Source organism: Dipteris shenzhenensis, chromosome 17 (assembly GCF_047967505.1).
Source record: "Dipteris shenzhenensis isolate YYH24624 ecotype China chromosome 17, Dip_SZ_1.0, whole genome shotgun sequence".
Classification (NCBI taxonomy): domain Eukaryota; kingdom Viridiplantae; phylum Streptophyta; class Polypodiopsida; order Gleicheniales; family Dipteridaceae; genus Dipteris; species Dipteris shenzhenensis.
The window spans coordinates 24,134,821-24,162,020 of record NC_141612.1 but is presented as its reverse complement, the minus strand read 5'-3'; the positions used below and the strand labels follow the sequence as shown (position 1 = coordinate 24,162,020).

Genomic DNA, 27,200 nt, shown 5'->3' with positions numbered 1-27,200 from the left:
TTAGGAAGAACAGGTTCTTCTTCATTTCCTGTAATGAACTCCCAATAGCCTTTTCCCATCAAGAAATTCGTCATTCTAAACTTCCATGCCTGGAAGTTGTTCTTGTCAAGCTTTTCAGTGACAATCTGTGAAAGAGAATCAGATGCCATTACAGAACACTGCAAAATATTCTGTCACTGCAAAAAACATAGCTTTTTGCCTCACACGGGCAGAACTGCAAAACTGACGAAAGTGGTATTTCACCACACAGTCACTTCCTAGTGATGATTTTGCATCAACAGGCAACAAGCATGAATCTGCAACTCCCAATATCTCTGCACAAAGGCATACGATGCAATTTCTGTGGCAACTTTTCACCGACCCGCAGAACAGTGGTCGCACAGCAAAAACAGGGCCTTTTTCTGAGTGCCTGCGGAGAACTTCCGCCTCCAAAACGGGCCCCGAAATGGCCTCAAATCAGAAAAATAAAGTCACTTCGCCCTCACCCGCAGCATATACTGTGCTCTCGCCACACCGCGAAGGGTGTCTCAATCTGAGACAGTGTACTCTTGCACTTCTGGCTGTGCTACCTGCAGAGATTTGCTCCCAAACTCGAAATAGGAAAGCAACACTGGCCCTCTTACAGGACACCACGAACTTGGCTTGCTTTCTTGAGCTCCTTACCACGAACAAGGCTCTGATACCATGTGAAGATAGTGGGAGAGAGGGAAGGAGTCTCACTTGAGGCTTTCTCACAATCACAATGGGGGAATACACACAAAGGTGGAGGCTGAAAAACAGTTTTCCTCTTCTTAGTTGTAAAGCCAAAAGAACTCTAGTACAAAGAAATAGAAGAACCCTATATGTGGGTCTCAAACCAAACTCAACTAACTAAGGTGGCATACTAACTGAGCCATGAACTAGTGTAGATAAGGATAGCTGTCATCCAGCTATTATTCATGGGCGGTGTACCAACCGCATCTCCAGCTAACAAGTCGGTGACATAAATGCACAACAGTCACCCTGGCATATCGCGAGTGGAGCTCGATATCTCAACAACAATTACATCAATTCAAAGCCAACCCAGTTTAAAAAATAACTAGTTGATAATTAAACTTAACCAATATTTAGCTACTAGGAAATACCCAAATTTTGACCACCATGCTGGTCATGAATAAGACAATAATAGTATATTGTTGTTTCTTTCTATTGTTGTAAAATATATTGCTATTCCAACCATTGGGTTGGTTTAGGACAATCACATTAAGTCCACAGTTTAGAAATTAAAAAATTAGACTATTCCCAAACTCAATCACAGACAACCACTGGGCTAGTAAAATATATTTCTATTTAACCATGCTAGTTTAGGACAATTACATAACTAGTGTTTGACCTAAACCAAAATGGTGATATATTGCATGATGCTCTAACGATCAGGTTGTTTTAGGATAATCATATTAAGCCCAAGCCAGAGCCCAATTTAGAAATTAAACAACTAAACTATTCCAAAACTCATTCATAGATAACCACCGGGTTGGTGAAATATTTTGCTATTCAACCATGCTGGTTTCGGTGTTTGACCTAAACTAGCACAGTGATATATTGCATGATGTTACAAACATCAGGCTATTTTAGGACAATCACATTAAGCCTAGTTTAGAAATTAAGTTAAACAATTAAAATATTCCAAAACACATTCATAGACAACCATCGGGCTGGTTTAGGCAACCATTAACTTGTGTTGTAGCAAGCATGTGTATGATATGCTCATCCCACTGCTTGCATCCCATCCAATTTTTGTAGATATCCTTCTTATTTGGTGTATGCATGTTTGGCTAGTATGATTTTTGTGCTTGAAAGCATGTGCTAAATAAGCACTCTCTTAGCACATTTGCAAGAGTTCTTGGAGGTGGGATTTACATAACATAACGGATTGGACACCTTGCATATTTCAACAGTCTAATTGGATTGACATTTTCAACACACGTCCCTGAGTTGTAACTTCCTATTCACTTCTCATTGGAATGTCAGAGCTCTCGTTTCTCACAGCTCTAGAATCTCTTGTCTATTATGCCTCTTGTCTCTCACAACTCTAGCCTCTCTCATAGCTCTAGCTCTTTTTCTGCGGCTTAGCTCTAGCTCTTTTTTTGTGGCTCTAGCTCTTTTTGTGCGGCTCAACTATTGTAGGTCTCGTCTTGCGTAGCTCTAGCAAGCTCAAGGTCTCGTCTCTTATAGAGTCATACCACATAAAAGGATAGGGATGGAGAAAAGGAGATCTAAGTCTCTCATCTCTAGCTCTCACAGGTCTCATCTCTTAGAATCATGGAGTCACCTATGGGGGTTGTACCCATGATCACTCAAGACTTTCATGAGGTTTATGGCCTCAACATTATTGGTAAAAACCCACAAAAGCTATAGATGTGGACCTTCTTGAATGGTAGTGGTCCACTGTGTTCAATGAGCCAAGAAAGGCTTTCATAATAAAGTCCAAAAGCATTCATGACCTCAACCTTCTACAAGAAGCTAATGATTTGCATTTTTGGGTATACCAAGAGGCACCCCTCAATAATCAATTTGGGGTTGCATTTGCAAGGGAGTTTGCCCTTGAGCTTTGCAGAGCTACAAGGAATTCCCCTAAGAAGGATGCTTACATTGTCAATTCGGCTAAATTTGCATAAAGTGTGGTCTGCACCATTGAGCAGCAGGGCAAGATTAAGTGTAAAATCGATTGATTTTAAATAAAATCATGTCTTTTTGTTGACCCCTCTAAAGCCACAGCAGTGGCTGAAGATATGCGGAGTGCCCCCAAGATCAGGAAGTTTCCTTTATCAACCCAGCTCTCAAGTGCCCGTGGCACACCGACTGTAACATACACAATGGCCGAGGTTGAAAACTCTTGTAATATGTTGCATGCTACGAAGTTGAGACTTGACAAGGCAAGTTTGGATGTTGACATGGACATCAATGTTCTAGACAAATCTAAGAAGGACAAATTGTGCTAGGAAAACTTGCCAATAGTATCTATCTAGACATTGTGGAGAAAGCTGCAAACGGCCTAGACTAAATTGTCGCTTATGGATTCGATAGCTAAATCAGAGCTCTATAGAAAGATACAAGCAGATATTGCAACATTCACCTCTACAATTGAAATCCTTGGATTTAGTTCTAAAGCTCCAAATGAGGACAACATACCTAAACTAGAGATGAGCATGGTTGGATCAAAACCCATGCCTTAAGGTTGCAAACATTAAAAACCTTAAAATAGTTTATTTTTTTAATTTGAAAAAAATAGTTTGATACATTATTTTCACTTCATCTTGATCCTTGAAGTTATATATGTTAACCTTTTGTGCTATTATCACTTGCAAGCAGAGCTACATCGAAAGTCTATTGTATTCGTGAGGATGCAACAACAATATGCTTTTGTGAATAGGATGCTGGAAAGAGTCTAGTCCAATCAGCCATTGTCCATTTTCCCTGCCCCACCTACACTTTTGACTCAAGATGATGAAGAATCCACTAGTATAATTATTATGTAGGGTTGTGCTACCTGAGGCTTTGGTATTGGCACAAAAGAATTCATTGCTATGTGTATGCTTGCATGTCGACATCCATACCACCAGTTCTATTTTGCAAACTTGTGTTTAGAAGAATCACACTGCAGGGCGACTGGCTATGCGAAAACAATCCCCGTTGCAATAAAATCTATGGTATTAGGGTTGTCAATTGGTATATGTGCCTCACTCCTTGTTTTACTCTACTGTTATGAATCATACAACAAGCTTTCATAGCTAACTTTGCATGTCTCTCTGGGACTACATTTGTCATTGGAAGACCACTTTATGATCAATGGCTTCTTTGATTCTCCATGAGACTTCTGTAGCACTTCTTTCTACCTACTTTGTGATGTGCCACTGCATTGTGCCTACTTTGTATGTGCTCTATGACTCCCCTTGTGTGTGGAATGTGACTGCTTTGTCAATGCTTTGGTAGTGCTTCTTTTTTAATGCTTTAGCATCGCTTTTATTTAACACTTATTTCATTAATTTTGGACTCATATGTCTACATTTGGACTATTCCTAAAACTCCTTCCCAAATGAAAAGTTTGAGAAAAGAGCTCGGTGCAGTTCTAAGGTTTAAACTACCTCCAAACTTAGCTGTCCACTAAATCACAAAAGATAGAAATTATTGTGCAATAAAGAATAACTAAGACATAGTGCCTATTGTGCCATTATGAACAAATGTAGTGTAAGTGCATAAGTGATTATAGTGCCACCATTTTATGGCAACATGTCAAGGCTGGGAACCCATAAAATATAATGTCATCCATGCTAGTTTATAAAAAATGAATAAATTAAACCATGCGTGAATCATCATATTCACATTCCACTGCACGGAATGGATATATCACTCTGATCAAGAAAATAGTAACATGTTGATGAAGCTCCAGCATCTGCAACATATGTCAATGTAGAGTCCTCAAAGAAATCATTCATTTGCCTATGAAAATTTGAATTTTCCTTTGATCAAACCATTGAAATTTTGAAATCTGAATTTGATTGATGTCCATGACTAAATTTTGACTTCGAACGAGCATCCACCATATTCGGATTTTTTGGTTTTCTTATTCAATTATTTGGACACTTTGAATAACATGTGTTGAAGTAAAGAACATAAAAATTACTGATTTCTATCATTCAAACTTTCAGAGCTTTATCTTTCTGAAATTAAATTGATAATTGGACTTTCGAACTATCCAAAACATGCCAAAACTGCTTTTTATTGTTGTCAGACATACTTCCAAACTATTTGCTGAATTTTTGTTTGCTATTTTTCATGATTCCAAGCTTTAAAATCGATGACCTTGATCATACGCTAAGTGTCTGCCTATTTGTGGTATGAAGTAGACGTGATTAGGAAACTCCTTCGGTCTCTTTTGACTCCTTTTTGGGCTCTTTCAGATCCATTCTGGGCTCTTCCACTTACCCTCATCTTTCACCTTTTGGATTTCTTCATTATCAGCATTAACTCAACATTCTCATTGTTTGTATTGGTATTTGATTTTTTTGATTGTGCTTTTGCACTTGCATCTTGCCAAAGGTTTAGAACTATGCCAAAACATTGATCTAATTGTAAACAAAAATATAATTGCATAACATCATCTTTTGCATCATGGAATTCATTATCAAAATCAGTAAAAGCATCATAAAACACTTCGGATATATCATCCTTTTTTTGTTTGGAAAACCACCTTAATGACTGATTCTTTTGAAACACTCTCCTTACCATTTTCTTCACGCAATTATTGAAATGAACTTATTTGACTTTTCAATAAAGAGTTTATCTTTATCTGGCTTCTTTTCTTTGTTCACCTCACCCTCAATTTCATCATCACTTTGCCATGCATTGTCAATTATGGACTACAAAAAAATAGGCTTTTTGCTGGAAAAACACACTCAGATGAATGGGTTAGACTTATCCAAACCAAAAACTATTTTAGAGGCATATAAACCAAGCATAGGTCTAACCCCCATCCATCTCATATCATGCAAATAATGATTTTTGAACTACTTTTGAAGCTCCTCAAAACTGCCAACTGTTAGACTGCAGTGTTGCTTCGAATTGGGCCTACATTTTGGCATAGGTTGAAACATACCCAAATCATATTCAAAATAAGATCCAAGTTGATGAAATTGTTGTCCATAAATTTTTCTTGGAATACCGAAGCCACTTGAAGAAACTCCATCATAAAGTGATCCAACACAACATCTAAATCAGCCTCCTGACATAGGTACAAGTAGCATGCTAGTTGCTTTTGTAGCATGTTGCTCAATGATAATGAGAGCTGAACTTGATTAAATACATGATCTTCATCTTTGAGAGAAAGTAAGAACTTCATCCTCTTCACATATGTGCTTATCATTGAAGCATAATACCTCATCCATGACATCATGTTGTGGACTCTTTTGCTTTGGCTCAAGCTTTGCAAATAAAGTCTCTTTTGCTTTGGCTCAAGCTTTGCAAATAAAGTCATTAACATTTGCATTTTGCCATACCTTTTATGGATTCAAGTACATCAGCATCTTTCAAACCATTGCATCTTCTTGGTGTGAGATTTAAGGATAGAGAGGGTTCCTCTTCGCTTTTTTGGCTCTCAGGCTGCTGCTCCTCTTTTTGTCCTCCTTGCATCACTACCTTCTCAATTCCTTCTGCTTGGCTTGTGCTTGAACATATTTGTCCATTGAACATGGCATTGCATTAACATCATTGGCTGAATTTGAAATATGTGTATGGATATCCATGGACTCACCTTGACTTGGTTGATCAGCATCTTGTTGTAGCTCCTCAATTCAAACTATTGGTACACATATTGGATAATAGCAATCACCATCTTCATCATAAATAGAACATGGAAATCTCTCAATAACAGTATCCTCACATATATGGTTACCATGTAAACATAACATCTGCTTCTTTGTAATAGCTTCAACAGGAGGATTACCAGAATTCGAGCGACTGCATTTGAGCGAGGACTTTCATAAAATTGACATTCTAGTGTGATGATTTATGTTCAAAAAGTAGCATGCATTGCTTACTTTTACAGTTTTTGTACTACCCATGATATTGTGAGGAATCAATTGCCTTACATACAAACAACAATTTTTGAAAAATGTTTTGCAATGTTTTTGCAAGGGTCAAGGAAGGAGGGGTCGAAGAAAGGGGTTAGAGTATGTGTTTTTCTTGTGAAATTTCCATTTTCAAGGCAAAAGATAATGGGAGGAGGAGCATCCCAAGAGGCCACGATATTGCGGCCTCTTGGAAGGCTCCTTCTGCCAATTTTATTTGGGCCATAACTTGGTCAATCAAACTCCAAATATGGTCATGTTTGTAGTCAAAACGATCGAAATGATATGAATGAATCCATTTATCATGTTAGAGTGTCTAAATTCTACAACTTTAAAAAGTTTGTACTTGTCTTTGTTTCATCGTGGAGCTAAACCTTATCAAACTCTAATATTTTCTTAAATTGTTCTCATATAGAGTTCGGGTCCTTGGTTCTCTCCCTCCCTCCCACAGGTATATACATGGTCATGGACATATGAAGGTGATCCATATTTTGTTAGCATCATGGTCATAAGGTGATCAATAATTTATTAGCTCCATAGTTTAAACATTTTATTCATGTTATCATTTTGTGTACAAAATGGATCATATCTATGGGTAGCATAAAAATCGATGAGCTACAAATCATGGATGATTTTTTCAAGTTAGTTTCGTTATGAATCTAAAATTTTATATTGGCATCAAAAGTATGTATGCCCTAATATAAATAAATGTAAAAAACATTCGCCAGGATTTGAAACTTTTATGTAAAAAAAGTAAAGTTTCACCAACAGGATTTACTTTTTTTTCTTCAAAGTTTAAAAGAAAATATATTAAAAGGTACTAAATTCGACTGATATTGTGAAACAAAACAAAAAGGGGCTTGAAAAGTTTCGCCAAGATTTTATATTAATATATGAGCATAGCTTCGATAAAAACATCCCTGCTACAAATAGTTTTTTGTGAAGGACTTTTATAGGAGGAGCTTCTATATCATGGATGGGACTATTTTTGTTTGTATGTAAGTCCACAAAATAAAGAAACCCGTTCAACTCATGTGCTACCTTACATAATTTTAAGTGACTACCTCGAGGTGTAGACATTGCAACATTTCCCCTTTTGTATCTATTGAATGATTTCTAACTTGCATGGATTTATTATTTATCAAATAATAGGTCTTCTCTTTGTATGTTGCCAATAAGTTTTCATTTGGTATTCATTGAATCATTGCTGACTTGTATGGACTTATTAGTTATCCCCAATAGTAGGTTTTATCTTTGTATGTTGCCAAGAATCATACGAAAAATAAAGTAAGAACAATCTCTAATATGGTCATGTAGATTCAACCATTTCTAGTAAAAAACTATTACTACTATAGGTTCAGAAAAAGTTCATCACAAGCATCGCTCGAACTCTGGGCTCGCTCGAATGCAGTCGCTCGATGTTTTGACTTATTCCTTTAACAGCATCAACTTTTGGCAGTTGCAAAATCCCAGTGCTGCAACTTCCTTTCACAAGTTGATCATCTTGCAATTGATTATACCAAGCTGCACTTTTATTGTCTCGTTTACTAAACTACTTCTTGGAGAACATTAATGATATCATGATAGTGAGAAACTTGCAACTTAGGCATTTGTTCTTTAGAAACTTCTCTTCACAAACATGCCTTCCCTTCTTGAAGCTTATTAATCAATGATATAGCTTCAATTGCTGCAACAACTTAGGCTACATCCCTCTCCTTTTCAAACTCTAATGAAAGCTTATAATTACTTCACTTGAATATTGAACAATAGGACATACCTCTTCAGGAAAAGAACACCAATTGACTGACCTCTTAAGTTGCTATATTTTAGCCAATTTTTGCCAATATGGAAATTTTTGTAAGCCAATAATTTTCTACCTTGAACATTATTGTCTTGAAAAGTCCACTTTCAGGCAGGGGACCCAAATGACTCTAGCTGCACTCACTGAAATTATTTCACCTTCTTTGCAATTGAGTTCTTTGCTTTGCTTTGTTCTTCTTCATCATTTTGAATCTAGATCATTTTTGTAGTCTTTGGGACAAATTGGTTGTTTGACATGCCATCCTCATCCTCCATAAACAATAGAAATTCATGAATAATTATATCTTCTTTGCACACATGCTTATCAACTTGAACATTCAGGAGCTGAAATCTTATCCTCATCATTGACATCAAATCTTTGATTCATTTTTGGCTTTGATTGTTGATTAAGATTGGGAAAATGCTCACATATGCATCTTTGACATACCTCTCAAGAGCTACACCATCATCACACATGAATGATGCAATCTTCGAATAATCAATTGCATAACTATCGAAAACAATATCAGCTTCATTGCTTTGACTTGCTTCATAATTATAAACATATCCCAAACCTTCTTTGCTATAAGGGCTTCTTTAGTCAACAAGCTCTTCAAATGTTGCATTTGGATTGGTATCTTGTTGCATCACCATCACATCAATAGCAAAAACTGGTGCATATGCGTAGAATGAACATGTATCATGTGAATATGAACTTTGATTTTTCTCCAGATAACAATCCTCATTTGGATCTTTCTCATCATTTGAGAAATTACTTTCTAGCTCCTCCATGTATCTATGACAAACCCAAAACTAATTGGCATTGGGATAATCTTCACACATATCTTCCTTTCTTGGCTGTTCAGAACTGCTTTTGGACTGTTTAGAATGACTTCTTGATATAACCTATTCTGAAGCATTTTGAATATGATTAAAAACTGAATTATTTGAACAAACATAGCAATTACATTCCTCGTTATCTTCAACATCTGAGTCGGAATCATTGTCATCATCCTCTTCATGAGAATATTCGAATAGTAAAACCTGAACTCTTCCTTCTCTCTTCCTTTCAGTTCCAGGATATCGGCATTATATTGATAAGATCTGCAATCATCTTTATCTTCAAGAGACTGGGGGAGGAAAGATTCATTGACATGCATGCAATTAGATAGAGTACAATTAATTAGCAACCACTGCAATGTCTCCTTCATAATTATTTGGATGTGTGGCAAGTGAATAATTGGCGGCTCAAATTTTGATCGAGCTTGCATGCGATGTAATTACCACTTAATTACTAGTCACACCAGCATGGCATCTCCTTCATGATAATTTGGATGGCACCACTAGGCTTGCATGATTATTTGGATGGCACCACTGAGCTTGCATTGAATGCATCTATGACATGGGCAATCTTGCCAATGTTGTAGGCAATCTTGCCAATTTTGTGGCAATCTTTCCCATCCATGATCCATGGGCAATGCACCAGCATGCATGCAATTCAATTACAACTTAATTACCAGCCACATGAATGGTGCTTCCTTCTTGATTATTTTGACGTCTTGATTATATTTAGTGCAATTAATTACCAGTCACCGCCGCATTTGCATGTGATTATAATTGGATGGGCTTGCATGTAATTATTATTGGGGCCAAACAATTCTCGATTATTTTTAGTGCAGTTAATTACCAATCAGCGTGGTGGCATGAGATTAAATAGCAGCTCATGATTTAATAATTGGATGATCTTGCATGCTAGCAATTATTTTTGGGGCAAAATAAGCAATCTAGTAGCAATCACCATGGTGCCCTTACCTTTAATGAGAAGGCCAAATTTACTATTTTTTAAGGTCTTCTGATGAAGCTTTGTGTGGCGAAGAACGTCTCCAAAAGATCACACTATCCAAGTAACCAAGCAAGTGATTAATTTTCTATAAAATTTGACTAATTTAAGATGGATCATGATTATTTGGATGGCACCGATGGGCCTTCACTCATCACAATGGCTCGGATTTTGATCAATTTAAGGTGGCTTATTAAGATGGCTCATGATTATTCAGATGGCACCACCGGGCCTCTAGTCACCACGGTGGCTCGAATTTTAATTAATTTAAGGTGGCTCATTAATTTAGACGTGGCTCATTAATTTAAGGTGGCTCATTAATATTAGAGTGTTGATGTTACTATTTAACCATATCCCCAAACATTGGTAACTCTAATTGGCTACTTTGCTCTTGCCTGCCCCTGCTCTACTACTTTGCTCCATGCTCCCTCCTCTAGCTCTCATCTACTCATCTACTCCCTTGCTCATCCGCTCCATTGCTCAGTCACTTTTTTCACCATGGCAGGACCTGTGGGAAACATAGTTAATGATACTACCCCCCCCCCCCCTCTCGATATAATGTGATTCCAATCTATTTTGCTTTCTCATATAAGGTCATTGTCTTGCACTCATGAGGACTTGAAATGCCTACTCTTGTGGAATGTCTTCCTAATCTCCATCGATTCCCAGTGTTCTTCCAAGTCACCACCTTGGATGACATGCACATAGTTGGCCTCTTTATTGTTGCTGTGCTCTGTGGATTCCCTGGAGAAGGGCTAACATAGCAGAGTTTTCTCGTGTTGTATGGGGGGCAGATTCTAAGTCTTGCATTTGAGCACAGTCTTCAGCCTCTCCATCATCTCCTCCATTGGATCCCTAAAAATTCAGATGCAGCAAGCTGGGTTGGCCTCTATGAATCTCTTTACTTCAATTTTAGCTCTATGAGGCTCTCAGCAATTGCTAAGCTGTTAGTTTTTATAGTTTGTCTTTGGATGTAGATGTAATCTCTTTTGTTCAATTTTTTCTCGATGAGGCTCTTAGCAATTGCTGAGTTGTTATAAATTGTCTTTCGATGTAATCTCTTTGTTCAACTTTGGCTCTCAGTAATGGCTGAGTTGCTATACTCGCTAGGTGTAATCTCTTTTGAGTTTCAGCTTTAATCGCAGTCGTTTGTTCATCAAAATCATTGCTAGTCGTGGTTGCAGCCATTGCACAAGAATTGGTGCACAAGAAAATACATTTTTATTGGTTTAAGGATTAACTGCAACAAGAAGCACTAAAATAGTTCCAAGAACCAGCATGGTGGTTGCAAGGAAATACATTTTCCTTGGTTTAGGATTAACTAAAATCTGCACTAAAATAGAACCAGCATGGTGGTTACATAGGGAAATACACTTTCCTTGATTTTAGGATTAACTATAAGCACTAAAATAGTTCCAAGAACTAGCATGGTGATTGCAGGGAAATACATTTTCCTTGGTTTACGATTAACTGCAACCCCCACTAAAATAGAACCAGCATGATGGTTGTACAAGGAAATACATTTAACTTCATTTAGGATTAACTTTAAAACAAAGGAAATTTATTTCCTTCTTTTAGGATTAACTTTTAAACAAAGGAAAATGTTTAACTTTGTGCACCCACCACACTAAAATAGAACCGACATGATGGTTGCAAGAAAATACATTTTCCTTGGTTTAGGATTAACTGCAACCCGAACTAAAATAGAACCAATGCGATGGCTGCACAAGGAAATACATTTTTCTTTTTTTATGATTAACTTTTAACCAATTGTTTAAACTATTAATTGCACTCTCAATAAGCTAAAGCAACATGCTATTCCAGCCAACGGAGTGGTTTTAAACCTGCTCAATGGCATGCTAAAAGAACATAGAGGATCCCTTGATGCAAAATATATAAACGATTGTGGGATTCCAACATGGGTCTCACATGACCCAGCCAATTAACACCAATTAACATAAATACATTTTCTTTAGTTTAATTAGAGTAGCTATAGCCATCTCCAAGAACCAATGCGGTGGTCACACCAAGCCAACGCCAGTGCAATGCCACAAATCTAGATTGTGGAAGAGCTACGTGTAGATGATAGTGGCAAGCTATGGGTAGATGACAAGTGGCGAGCTAGGTAGATTATAGGTAGCGAGCCATGGGTAGATGACAGGACAGACTGTGGAGTCTGATGCACAAAGTTGTAGCACAAAGACTATGTGAAGGAGGGTAGAACTACTCATGTAGTCACATGTGTTGAGCTTTACAGTGTTCAAAATGGCTAGTTTGAAAGATTACATTTCATTACGCCGAGAAAAATTCTAGTGAGAGCATGAGTCCACCTAAAATTCAAAATATTTCCCACCAGCGCATTGCGGCTCCAAAACTACTAAAATAGCTCTACGATTGGCTACACTTGATCGTGAATTGACCCCTTTTGCATAGTTTTAGATAGTATTAGACCGAGCTAGTACTTCAAATAAGAGCAATTACTCTTCTTCACAACTTAAGTGTGCCTTATTCAAATGCATAGCTTTCTAACCTTTTGCCTGGTCAAAATACCTTGTAGCGTTTTTGCAAAAAAGTTTATAGCCCCTTGGAACTACCAGTACTACTAAGCCTATTCGTTGGAGTTAGCGACGATGGAGAGCTATTGCTAGTGCTCGTGTAGAGAAAAGTGTGATTCATGGAGCATTGCTATACTATATGTGCCATCTTAAAATCATGTGATGGTTGAAGACTTCATTTAGCTAATGATTGCATAGAAATACCAAAACAATCACATACACTTCACAATGCGACATTAGAAATAGTTGTCAAGATGAAGCATTATGAGTTCTCTTAGAAACTTTAAGAAAAGGTGTGGAAGTTCTCTATATCTAGTTCAAAGCCTCATTGCAACTCATACATCACTAACACTATAGAATATTGGAATCCTTAGATGAGTGATGAGTGAGAATGTAGGACTAGAGTTGGTAACTGAAGTGACATTCCATTTTCCCTCTTTCCTAGGCTATGAAGTCAACCTAAAACCATATGGATAAGCCATCCTTCCCCACCAAATTTTGTAAAACCAACGTGGGTCTTGGTGGTTAAGGCTCTAATTCATGTCATGGTGTGTGTGTGTTTGATTCCTAGGAATCGCCTCGGATGAGTCAATTTGGCTCCTTGGCATTGTTACTACAAAATAAAAAAACCTCTCTCTCTCTCTCTCTCTCTCACACACACACACACACACACACACACACATCACACATCATAGCTTGTGATTGTTTGTTTTGCCATTAATTTAATGGAAAAGTGCACATCATCGTCTATTTGTCAATGTTAAAATTGTTTTTTATTATGGTCATGCTATGTTGTAGACTTGCGCACCTAAGGAGTACTTCTCAGATACCTCTTAAGATTAAGAGAATAGAGATAGAAAATTATGTGCATATGTAATGTAGTAGCTGGCTTGACATGTCAAAATAATTTGCAAAGATATAGAGTTTTTTTTAGCTTTCAAGGTCTCTCAAAGCATAGTATTCAATAAACAATACACTAAAAGTAGTCTGCAAGAAGTAGTGTAAAGAAAACAACGACAATACCTACAAAATCGATCTACAACAAGTATTATATTGAAAACAATATATATAAAACAATCTATTGAAAATAGTCTACAATCGACGCAAATATTGAAGCAATCTATAAGACACTATTCCTTTTTTTTTTCTTTTTCCCAAAAAAGTCATTCCACGCAATGTTCACCTAGTCAAGTCCTAAATTAAGCAAATTTGCAAATTGCATAGGTCACCTCCATACAAATATCGCCTATCAATACTAAAAAAGGACAAAGTTATACAATGGTGAACTCGACTCAATATTGTTCTTGTAAACTCCAAAATTGAGTTCAATTGCAACACTGTGCAAGTCATCTCCATGCCTTCCTTTAATGTTTGATAGGGAAAATATGAAGGTATGCCATATCATTTTTATTCATGAGTTAACAAGAGATTGTTGAATTCAAAATGTAGAGGGTGTAAAGATACAACATTTCTTTCAGATGGTGTGCATCTCTACCAAGGCTTACTACTAAAATTGATGTATGCTTGGGGGGGGGGGGGGGGGGGCGGGGGGTGTTAGGGATGGGGATGAGGGGGCATTTAGGCAGCCCCTCCCTTTGCATAGGCAATAGGTGGGAGGGGTGGTAATGGAGAGGGAGAGCCAACGTGGGGGGAAAGCCATGGAGATGGGGTGGGAGAGGGGGAGGGGGAGGGGGGCATGTAGGCGGATGCCTCCACCCCCACACAGCTATTGTACACAGCTATTGTACAATAGGTGATGGGCCATATATGCTCACCATTCCCTCCTCCCCCCTCCTTATCCCATCCGCCAATAAATGAGGGGGGGCCTCAATATTCTCATCCCCCTCTCTCAACTCCTCTCCATTCCCCATGCTACATGAGGCTTCACTCATCGACAACTTCCTAGCCAGCCTGCTACTTTCAATTTTTCACATGAAGCTTTGGAGGGTCTCAAAGCTTCAAATGAGCTAAAGAGAAAACTTGCCGCATCTTGTTCGAGTGGAAGACTTCGGATCTACCATGGTTGAAGGAATCCATAAAGGAGGGGGAGGGGTTCAAGGTTGGATGGATGGCAAATATGGCAATTGATGAAGAAGACAAGGCTCCATTTTCTAACATTTGATCCCCTCCTCCATCTAACAAATCCCATTTCCTACCCCCCCTCTTATTTTGTTGAATGCATTAGATATCCCTACTCCATCCCCCTCCTCTCTCCTATTACATATGCAATAGATGAGGGGGGATCTATATACCCTATCCTCTCTCCCACTCCACCCCACTTATTGCAGATGATGGGAGACCTATATGCACTCCCTTAGGGCCCCTTCCCCTCCCCCACTCCCTCTCTCTACCCCTCTATTTTCTCTCCACCCTTTCCCCCCCTCAGCCCCATTCCCTCTCCCTATCCATTCCCCCCACCTACTTGCATAGGAAATAGGTGTGGGTGGCATAAATGCTCCCGTCGCCTTCATTTCCTCCCCTAAATGCTACCCTCCCCCTCTTTGTTTCCTCCCCTACCCCTTCCCCCTCTCCATCCCTCGTCTTTCTCTTCCTCTCCTCTAGTCCCCCCTACTCCCCCCCCTAAATCCCATGTCTTCCCAACCCCCCTAAGTATATGCCCCCCCCCACCCCCCCACCCCTCCTGCCGTCCCTCACCAAATACCCTCTCCACTCTTTCTCCCTAACTTTGTATTCCCCATCCTCTCTCTATCACACCCACCACCTCTTGCTCTTCTAAAATGTGTAGAAGAATTGGTTTTTGCTCTCAATTTTATACAAAAAAGACGGTTTCTCGAGCTATCAGTTGTTTTTTTGGAATTGACGTTTTACTTGCATGTTGCAAAGACATCAATCGAAGCAAGGCCCAAAGGGGTGGAAAAGGCCAAAGGGAAAAAGACAAGAGACCAATGGAATCAAGGGTGAATAACATGATAGAGGCATATGTGTAAAGAGGAAAGCAAGGGCAAGGGGCTTCCACCCCTTGACATTGCTCTAAGGTCATAAGGGAGGTTAAAACAAGAGGCTGGAGCAACACCACCAACTAAAATATATTTAAATGGTGTATTTTAACACCAACAAGGCATATATGCACGCTACCTTTCCAAGAGTGTTATTGATGGCTTAGGATCAAGATTACTCCATCCAAATAAATATTTAAAGCAGTTGGTTTAACACTTTTGGTAGTGCCATTTCTTATTTCAAGAAGTTCTTGTTTTGAAATCATAGGCATATGATATTCATCATTTTTTTACTTTTCTTTGATCCAAATTTGAAAATGGACTTTACTAAAGTCCAAAATTGTTGAATAGTGTGTTCTATGAAAGGAGCAACAACAAAGTCAACTACAATAACATGAGAAATAACAATGAGACAACAATAATAATTGCAGAAGAAATCAGCCAATAACCTCCAATAATGTTTCCTTTGGTACTCTAGTGTTCACATTACATTACATCTAATATGAACCAGGTGGCCCTCTTTGTTTGGTTTGTTGAATTAGTGGTGGCTTGATTGCATTTGTGCATTAGGAGGTAAATTAGAAAGGTCATTATGTAGATGGCAAGGCATCATGTTCTTGCAAGCATTGCATTAGTAACAATTTGATGATTTTTTATAGGTGTATAGATGTGCACATAAGACATGTATATCCATGCATGAGTATATCTATACATGTACATATGTGTATTCATACATGCATACATCCATACATAGACATACCCACATGCACACATAAAAACATAAGTCTTTTTGCATTGCGTAATTTAGTTAGTAGAGTAATTATGGGCATGATTCTAATAACAAACCATCAATGAATGATAGTTTGATATTATTTTGTACAACTTTTAAAGTTTTGTTTTATAGAGGTTTTATTTTTATATAAAGGTTTTATTTTTATTTTTCTTCCCAACTCATCCACCCACTCGCACACCTTTGTCCACTACAAGATACACATCTGCCCGAGACCTAAACTGCTACGTAGTAGGAGACATTCCATAGGATTCGAACTCATGCAACCAACTCACGTGCACGAAAGCCCTGCTACCTCAAATACCACTAGCCTGCGAACTTTCAGATTTGGCATTGCTCATGAGTCTTGGTACTTGCTTGGTTCACTACTACGAGAGGCACATCCGCCTTGGGACCTATTATGCAACCAAGAAGCAGGAGACAATTCAAACACAAGATAGTCAAACAAATGAGAGTCTCAGTGTTCACAGAAAACCTACAAACTATACACAAAACATCAGAGGGATGGACTTGGACAGTAACACAAAAGGTTTGTGTTCAGGCCATGAAGGCCGCTCACTCCATGGCTAACTCCTCCAATCGCTACATAATTGGCCCACTGCATCTCCAACTGCTACAACAATCACATGTTGGTAACACATAAATTAGCAGTGTTTGCTGGTGTGAACCACCAGACCCTTATGTAGCCCATTGCATCTCCAACTGCTACATCAATCATGTGAACCACCACACCCTTATGTAGCTCATTGCATCTCCAACTGCTACACAAATCACATGTTGGTGATCCATTCCACCACACCCTTATGTAGCTCATACCATTACACCAATCACTCGCTCATGATCCACATAAATTAGCAGCCAGATGATCATGTGGGACACCGATCCTCCAATTCTATCAAATGTGGTCTCAACCCACACATAGGGGTTTATGTCATGGAGGGGGGAAAAGAGGGAAATAATGATGGCTATTTTGGATGCTTTTCCCTTGGAAGAGCCCAATTTGGATGTTTTTCCTATGATGCATGACATAATGATCCAAGGGAAAATGAGACATGCTATAAAAGAAATGTGACATCAATGGTTCTTAGGAGTGTGGGAAGTAGCACCTTGAGGTCTAGAGCATGGAGTGCTATTTCCCATGGTCCGACCCATTTCCCACCTTTTTCTTTTTTTCTTTTTGCCTAGAACAAAACAAAATTGTATAATGGGAAGAAAAAGGAACTGTACAAAGAAAAGAAACCGACATAACACCTATTTTGCCATGATGCGTTTCTAGAGAGAAATAGCTATTTTCTAAAGCTATTTTCTAAAGTATTTCCCTTCCATGACATAATGCACATAAGGCCCATAGCCAACCTATGATGGGTTTTGCATTAACTTCGATGGTTCATCCTTGAGCCCACTCTGTAGTATGTTGCTCTTCCCGGCCTTCTGCGTCCTGCAGACTCCCATGTATGTTGCTGTTCAAACTCTTGCTCACAGTTGCCAACATGCTTCTGTGGAAGGCTACGGGCTTACTCAGCTTTCGGCAGAAACCCAAATAACTTGGTACCTCTGGCCCAATTTCCTGTGTTTTGATGTACAAAGGTATCCTTTTAAATCAATTCCTGGTTCAGGAACTTTTGCGGAGAATTGGGTGTTTCGCAATAGAAGTTCATTTTGGATGCAGTCACGCTAGCACAGAGGATATGTGGAACAGTCGAAATCAGCGAGATGGTCACTTTGCCAGTGCTACGGCTGAACACAAGATTCAATCATTTGAACAAGCAACATTGGGCAGTGACGTTCGTGTCTATTTCTAAGTGGTCCAGCTTGGCTCGGAATAATACTAGCACTTTAGAAAGTCTAACAGACCGATGTGAGAACGGGCAGCTCCAAGACGCACTTCAGATCGTGGATCTAATAACCCAACATGCAACATATATTCCCACCAGCATCTACCATTGTCTTTTGCAAGGCTGCATTAAAAAAAAAGATTTGACAGCAGGCCGCGAGGTACACTCCCTTATCAGAAGAAGTGGCCTTGAGTCGAACACATTTTTGGGTAGCTATCTGATCCGCCTGTTTGATTTGTGTGGGAGTTTGTCAGAAGCAAATGAAGTTTTTAATAATTTGCCTTTCCCAAATGTCTTCACATGGAGTGCAATTATTTCAGCTCATACCAAACATGGACAAGGTGAACAAGCTATCAAATTGTATCACAGCATGCGAGAATCGAACTTGGAACCAGACGGACACGTTTTTGTTTCTGTCCTCAAAGCATGTGCCAACACAGAGGCTTTGCTACAAGGAAAGCTTGTTCACGTCCAGGTTATGGAAAGTGATTTCAATTCAAACTTATTTGTTGGCAACACATTGCTTGACATGTATGCGAAGTGTGGGAATGTCGAGGAAGCACGTAGAGTCTTTGACAATTGCCCACAGCGGGACGTTATAACATGGAATGCAATGATTTCTGCGTATGTTCAAAATGGGCTGGCTCCAGACGCTCTCCAACTTTCTCTACGGATGCAGCAGGTTGGTCAGAAGCCAGACACACACACATTTGTAAGTCTTCTTAAAGCTTGTTCCAGCATAGCTTCCCTCAATGAGGGGAAGATGGCCCATACTTACATCCTAGAAAATGATTTAGAGTCAGATGAGTTTATTGGAAGCACGCTTATTGATATGTATTGCAAGTGTGGATGCCTTGATGATGCTCACAAAGTGTTTGTCAATTTGCCAAAGCATGATGTGGTAACTTGGAATGCGATGATTGCAGGGAATGCTCAGTGCGATGTCCATGAGCTCTGGCATGGTTCTTTCCAAAATTTTCAGCACATGCAACAAGAGTGCGTGAAGCCAGACAGTATTACTTTTGTGAACATTCTAAAAGCATGCTCTACAATGGAGACCCTAACACAGGGCCAGTTTATTCACACTTGTATTATTGAGAGTGGTTTTGCTACAGATTTGTCTGTATGCAACACTCTAATCAGTATGTATGCCAAATGTGGAAAACTTGAAGAAGCACGCAAGGTTTTCAACAAGTTGCCTAAACAAGATGTTGTCACATGGAATTCAATGATTGCAGGTTATGCTCAGCGTGGCCTTGGTCAGGAGGCTTGCTGGCTCTTTCAGCAAATGCGACGAGAGGGGGAAAATCCTGACAATGTGACTTGGAACACACTGATAGCTGGGCATGCACGGTATGGACATGGTGAGGAGGCCCTCAGACTCTTTCAGAAAATGCAAGAGGAGGACATGCAGCCAGATAATTTCACATTGGTAAGCATGTTGAAATCTTGTGCCAACTTAGCTGCGTTGGATCAGGGCAGACTCTTTCACACCCACATCATTGAGCATGGGTTTACATCAGATATATTTGTCGCTAATGCACTTATACATATGTATGCCAAATGTGGGAGCCTTGATATCGCACGAAAATTGTTTGACAGATTGCCAAAGCAGTACGTAGTAACTTGGAATGCTATGATAGCAGGATATGCTCGGCATGGACACATATACAAGGCTCTTCAACTCTTTCACCGAATGGAGCAAGAAGGGAGCAATCCAGACAATGCCTCATGGAATGCTATAATTGCAGGATATGTGCAATATGGTCATGTGAAAGAAGCTTTTCAAGTGTTTGATAAAATGCTACTTGAGGGGACATGGCCTGACAATGCAACACTTATCTGCATTGTGAAGGCATGCTCCATCATGGGGGCCCTACATCATGGCGAGTTGATTCATGCTTACATAATGGCAAATGGTTTTGAATTGGATGTTACCGTTGGAAATTGTCTCATTGATATGTATGCCAAATGTGGGAGCTTGTCAGCAGCGTGTAGTGTTTTTAGAAAGTTGCCTAAGCGAGATTTAGTAAGTTGGAATACAATGATCGCAGCATATGCCCTACACAATGATTATAAGTTATCCTTACAACGTTTTGAGGACATGGAAAGAGAAGGCCTGAAGCCAGATGGCGCAACATTTTGCAGTCTTCTTTTGTCTTACAGTCATATGGGTCTAGTGGATGAAGGCCGTCAGTGGTTCAACGCAATGAGAGAGACACATGCGATCACGCCTACACTCGAGCATTTTAACTGCATGGTCGATCTTCTGGGTCGTGCAGGCCATTTGACTGAGGCAGATGCGTTACTAAAATCAATGCCATATCATGTCAATACTTTAGGATGGATGGCTTTGCTTACTCACTGCAAAACGTATGGCAACGTGGAGCTAGGAAGGCAATGCTTCTATCATGTTGCCCAAATTGATGAGACACTTGGTTCTGGATATGTGCTCATGTCAAATATTTTTGCTGCTGCCGACTTGTGGGATGAGACAGGCAAGATTCAAGCTCTCAGAAAATCAAAGATTGCATGGAAGAAGCCTGGAAAAGTCTCCATTGAAGTAAAAAACAAGCAGCATTTTTTTATTGTGGGAGAAAAAAGTCATGCTCAAAGTGAGGCCATCTATGGGAAGCTAAAAAGTCTAATTCTGCAGTTGAAGCAGGCAGGATGGGTGCCAGTTTTGGGCTTAGTTTTAGAGTTAACGACAGATGAAGACAAGAATGACCCTCTGTACCATGTTTCTTTTATTTAACTGTTTGGATCCTTGATATTTCTGTTTGCACTGACTTCCACAATACCGCCAAGACTAATTTTCTGCTCAAAGTTCATACACATGGCATCCGACGTTAAGTGCATGACCATTTTCAATAGAATAGTACCATCATGGTCTCCTTGTTCTTAGGGAAGAGGCCTTTTACACATTATTGTACTAACTTTTCTTCAGCCCTCTTTGATGTAGGATGCTATTTCTTAGCATTCAATATGTCAATGCCTTTGAGTGTGTGTTCAATGGCAGGATTGATGAGCAGGGATTACAATACAGGTTACAGAACGGTGTAGGTTGCGGTATTCAAAAAATTGTAGATAAGATGTGAAATTTTAAAATTCGTGGGAGCAGCAAAAATTTCAGCCACCAACGTTTTCTCCCTCCGACGATACACGTTAGTAAAATTGGATATCCTAAGCAAGTGCAATGTGACCTAAATTGCTTCAAAACACAAATAGAACAAAAGACATGCTATCGGGTTTGATGCTATGTATGATGAAATGCAATGTCCGTTGGCATGCTTATGAGCCATATAGCAAGCAAGTGCATGGAAAAAGAACTAATACAAAATTGTAAATAGTATTGGATTTATTAAAAGATCTTCGCACATGCACAAATTGCATATTTTTAAATTCTTCCATTGTAGGGTGAATCTAGATACCAATATCACCAACTATCAATGTTTTAAGAGCACCATGCACTAGTCCCATTAGTTTGGATTTCAAATTTTCAATTTGAATAAATCTAAAAAAAATTATCGAGTATGTCCTCGTCCCACTAGTTTGGATTTCAATTTTTCAATCTGTTTTTGTTTTGAACAAATCTAAAAAAAGTTATGGAATATGCCCTTGAATGAGTGTGCATAATTTTAGCACAACATTGAAGGTCCCTTACCTAAGATTCTCAATTAAGTGTGTCCTTGGGTTGAGAAGGTCACATAATGTGCTTTTGAACGATTACTTGGTTGCATGTATGTGTAGAATAAAACTTTGATGTTTTTTGAATAAATTATTATATCCTATACGCTTCAAGACTTCACATGCAACATAGTACTCGTAATGCTTGAATGGTCTCATTCCAAATCTTTAATCCATATTTTTTGAGTCTCATGTTCATAATTAGAATGTGTACTACAACTTCTACGCAAAGTTTATCGAATTTCGTTAAGTAATGCATAAGTTATGGGTCAAGCAAGATACCTATACACAAAAAATACCTTGAACCTCACAAAAAATGGCTACACCCAAGCAAACAATGACCCTCTAGAAAACAAAGAGGAGCCAACACTCCCAAATGTTGGCTGAGCTTAAAAAAGGAGGGAAACTCAAGACCCTTGAGATCAAGATGTGGACTGTTGAGAGTCCCTCTCTAGATAAAATATTTGTTTGATGACATGCTTATAGAGACTGATGTGTTTCTAGCTATGGAACAAGGTTGCCTATGTTCGACGTATGGAATGTACCGTACTGTTCCATACGGTCCCGTACGATCGCCTGGGGATTAGGGCTTTTGGTCGATTAGGGTGTGCAGGCAGCTTTGAAAAGTGGCCGTTTTCTGACCGTTTCGGACCTGCCTCTACTCCAAACCTGCATATAAACCCCTCTCATAACTCCCCCTCTCCACCAAGCACTCTTCCCTCTCCATCTCCCTCTCCACCAAGTAGCCTGCGGCCCACTTCTCCATCTCCCTCTCCCTCGCTCTCCCTCCAAGAACATCCCTCTCCATCTCCCTCTTCCTCTCCATCTCTCTCTCCCTCTCCGTCAAGCTTCCCCTCCCTCTCTATGCCTTCTTTTAAGGTATCGAGCGTACGCTCTATTTTTTATTTCTTTTAGTACCACACTAATATCGAACGGTACGTATCGAACATAATCGGACGGTCAACCATGCTATGGAAACATGGGAGCATGAAGATAATCAATCCCCAAAGTCCAAATATACATGGCCTCACAAAAATTCTCAATCTAGAACATGTAGCAACAGGCGGTGCATAAAAATATTGAGGTTGGACAACTCCGGTAAGTTGTCTTCTATTCTTTGCTCGCCTCACAAGCTAGTTGGTCTTTGTTCTGGAGGTTCTATTCTAGCGGTTCATTGATCGTTGCCATGGTATCAATGGCAAGATGCAGGTCATCATGGCTTGTAAGAGAAGCAAACAGAGGCTGCGAGATAGAAAAGTTGCAAAGCTTGGTCAAGGCATAAGAAACGGATTGCGGATCGAGGAAAGCAATGGCACAGTATCGAAACGGCAACAAAAGACAATTCTACAATGTTTACGAAGGGACAAACCACGAGAAAAAAGAAGACTTCTTGCAAAGCAGTCAGCAGGATGCAGTTAGAGTTGCATGCTATCGAAGTGAAGAACATGAGCTTAGAACAACTAGCTTAGCTATGTTGGCATCCTCTAAAATACAGGAGAAACGGCTTGGGCACACAATGTCGAAGATGTTGTCAATCAAAAGGACCAACGTGGCTCTAGTTGTTAGATGCAAAGAGGAAGTAATGCGCAATCATCCCGATTTGAAATAAGGACATCTACAAAAAGTGGATTGAATACAAGAAGTTGGACGAGCACATCATACACATGCTGGATATAACACAGGTCAATGGTTTCCTAAACCAGCTTGGTAGTTGTTTGTGATTGAGTTTTAGAATAGTTTAATTGTTTTAATTTGAAATGGGACTAGCTTGGACTTAATGTGATTGTCCTAAACGATTCCACCGGTGATTGAAAAATCACGTAATTGTCATAAACCAACTTGATGGTATGTCTGTGATTGAGTTTTGGAATGTTTAATTTCTACAGCGGACTGACTCGAACTTAATATAATTATCCTAAACAAGTCCGGTAGTTGGAACATCAAGCAATCGTAGTTGGTTCAAGTCAAACACTAGTTATGTGATTGTCCTAAACCATTGTCCTAAACCAACCCAATTAAACAGAAATTGATAACAATATATTTCACACCATTTATGTGATAAACCAGCTTGGTGGTTGTTTGTGATTGAGTTTTGGATGTTTAATTTCTATATCGGGATAGCTTGGACTTATGTATTGTCCTAAACCAACCTGGTGGTTGGTATCAAGCAACCGTGGCTGGTTCAGGTCAAACGCCAGGTATGTGATTGTCCTAAACCAACGTGGTTGAATAGAAATTAACAGCAGTATATTTTGCAATAGAACAATAATATATTATTATTGTCTAATTGATGACCAGCCCTATAAACTAGCCTAGTTATTTTTCTTTACTAGTAGCTTCATTAGTTTAATTATTACCATGATTAGTTTAATTATTAGCTTGATTATATGCAATTGTCCTAAACTGAAATTATTTTGTTTTACTAGTAGCTTAATTAGGTTAATTATTAGATTTATTAGTTTAGTTGATTACTTTAATTATTAGCTTGATTATATATGACTATCCTAAACCACTCCGGTGGTTGGAATTATTTTGTTTAGATGGCTTTTTGCACATATTGTGGTTATTTTTATTTTTCTCATAGTAGTGCAAAAGGGGGCTCATTATTACTATTGCTTGCACATGTTGGGCGAGTAGATTGAGGACCATCTCATTCCAAAAATCCACACTGTAGTACCATTCTTCAAATGGAATAATGTCTATTCCAAATCGGTAGCTCTAAGAGGCCATCTAATTAGCAAGATTAAAAAAGATCGACATTACAGACTCGGGACCATCTAATTTGCAGGCTCATATTTTCAAGCTCCACATTGCAACTTGAAATGTCCTTGAAATGGACCAATGTCTATTTTTAGACAGTTGTAAGATGTGGACTATCGAAATTCATTTGGACAATTATAGCCACCAGTAAACACCGGCCTCGCATGAGACCAATTATGACTATCTAAATTCTCCGCCTCATATTAGCTTGCATCAAATTGTTATAACAATGCTAGGACCACAGGCTCGGATTAGCATTGAGGCAGAATCAAACTGTAAGGACAATTGGAAAGTAGACTATTAGTATTTTTAAATTTCTAGTTATAATTCCATTCAAAATGGTATTTTGCTTGCCATTGAATTATTATGATCTTGGCTCTGATAACCAAGAAATTATCCCATGGCAACCATCTAATCGTATGTCATGGGTGGCGAGACGACGATGTATACGACCGCCTATGCTAGGGTAGGCTACCAGCAAGGTGGGTGTTGGTTGGAATATTTAATTGGGACCCTCCATGTGCCACCACTCCTCCCCCCTCATCCCGACAAGGGTGTCATTTAAGGGGGTGCAAGTATCATGATTGTCTAGTCATAGCAAAATCCAACAGTGGATTGTGTGATCATAGTAGCTATAAGCAGCCAGAGTCACACGAACTGACGTAAGAAACAAAAGGAAAAAGAGTGGGAGGGTGGAAATTTCTCCAACCCCCATTATATAAAGGACTTAAGGAGAGAAAAACAATTCGCCACACCCAAGAAAATCCCTCTCCTAAACCCATCCACTATCTCAAATCCCCCTTCCACCCCTGTGATGAATCTTCTGCTGCAACCTAGACGTCCCTTCTGCTTAATGCTATCCAAGTCATGGGATCCATTGTTTGACTTGGATGCCCATCCTGTAACACTCCACCAACAGTAGCCATGACTAGGGGAGTTGCAAGATGGGAAGCTAAGGCAACAGCCTTAATGAGGGATTTCTAGACTAGGCTGGACAAAATTGGTGCCATGAAGAGGCAGAGAACACAAGGCACACCCTTCTTTTGGTTTCTCCTATGGACCCATCATCGGGCTACCATTCTAAAAGGGAATGGTTGAGCCAAGCAATCGACAACTATGATTCAACATCAAAGACTTTCCAAGTCGGAGCGAAAAATATTGAGATCAATGAAGCACCGATGGCAAGCTGCACAATAAAGCAGATAAGACGACAGATTCATGTCTTAATGGAAGGCTTTGTGGGATGTGTTTGGAGATTTCCATGAAGGGACAGAGACCTAGCCTGCAGTGGCCAAGACCCAGCCTATCTTGAAGGACATCAGGCCTTTCCATGCCTATCCATTTTTCTTTTCCTGAAGGTAAGGGAAATCGAAGGTTAGAAGATGTTGGGTGCCTCTCATACCATCTTGGTTCCATCAAGCCCATCCATGGGTAGCCAAGTTTTTTCCTCTGTCATGGCTCATACCATTCCAAGTATTGATCCAAGGTACCAGTGTCCCTTCTTTTGATTCTGAGAAAGATCCATAGTCTCAATGGAAAACTGTTCTAGTCTTAGTAAGAGAAGCGCACATTATGGCTCCAGAGATGTTGTGTGTCTTGAAGCTGTGAGTAAAGACACTTAGAGCATATGAGTATCTATAATGTGTGCTTCCTTTTCCTAGGTTGAGTTCTTGTAGTGTCTTTAAGGAAGCTACGAGGAAGAATGTTATGCTCAATTATGACATGCTCGTATTGTCCCTCATCATGGACCCTCGAGCATAGGGAGGTATGTGAAACAAGGAATGTTGGGAGTTGGGACAACCAAACTCAGTATGATCATAGATCTCAATGATGATGAGGAGTGGTGGATGCTCTTGAGACCCTTGATGTAATTTAGGTAATAGTACCAATTAATAATCAGTCACCGGCATTGCAGCTTCTTGGGAGTGCATGCAACTTTATATCCCCGAGGTATTTTTTGATTATTTTTAGTACAGTTGGTTACTATAGCATGTCACTAAATAGTGGCTTATTGAAGCTATTCATCACAAGCATCTCCTCCTCTCCATTGCTCTCCTCACCAAAAAATCACATCAACACATGGCAAGAAAAAACCAAAAACATGCAAGGTAGCTCATTAAGATGGCTCATGATGATTTGGATGGCACAACCAGACCTCCAGTGTTCTTCAGCACAGTGGTTCTTCAACTAGCCACCATGCTACCTTAAAATTGATTAATTTAAGTGTATTTAATTGTTGCACCAAACATGATTTGGCTACTTTTCTCTCATTTGCCACTGCTCTACTCTTTTGCTATGGTCTCTCTACCCCGAACCTTCTCTCGCCATCCTCTTTTCCCAGTAGCCTCTCCTTCCTACAAATCATGACCTA

General features: G+C 39.3%; 1 protein-coding gene across 1 annotated transcript; it reads left to right on the top strand.

The window, feature by feature from the left end:
• Positions 1-17,888: 17,888 nt before the first annotated feature.
• On the top strand, positions 17,889-21,137 carry LOC147891881 (pentatricopeptide repeat-containing protein At4g19191, mitochondrial-like). The gene is made up of 4 exons (XM_087388528.1): positions 17,889-18,591; positions 18,703-19,094; positions 19,309-19,378; positions 19,621-21,137. The coding sequence occupies exons 1-4, from the start codon at positions 18,261-18,263 to the stop codon at positions 21,135-21,137; spliced, it is 2,310 nt and encodes a 769-aa protein (XP_087244654.1). The 5' UTR covers positions 17,889-18,260.
• The last annotated feature ends 6,063 nt before the right edge of the window (positions 21,138-27,200 follow it).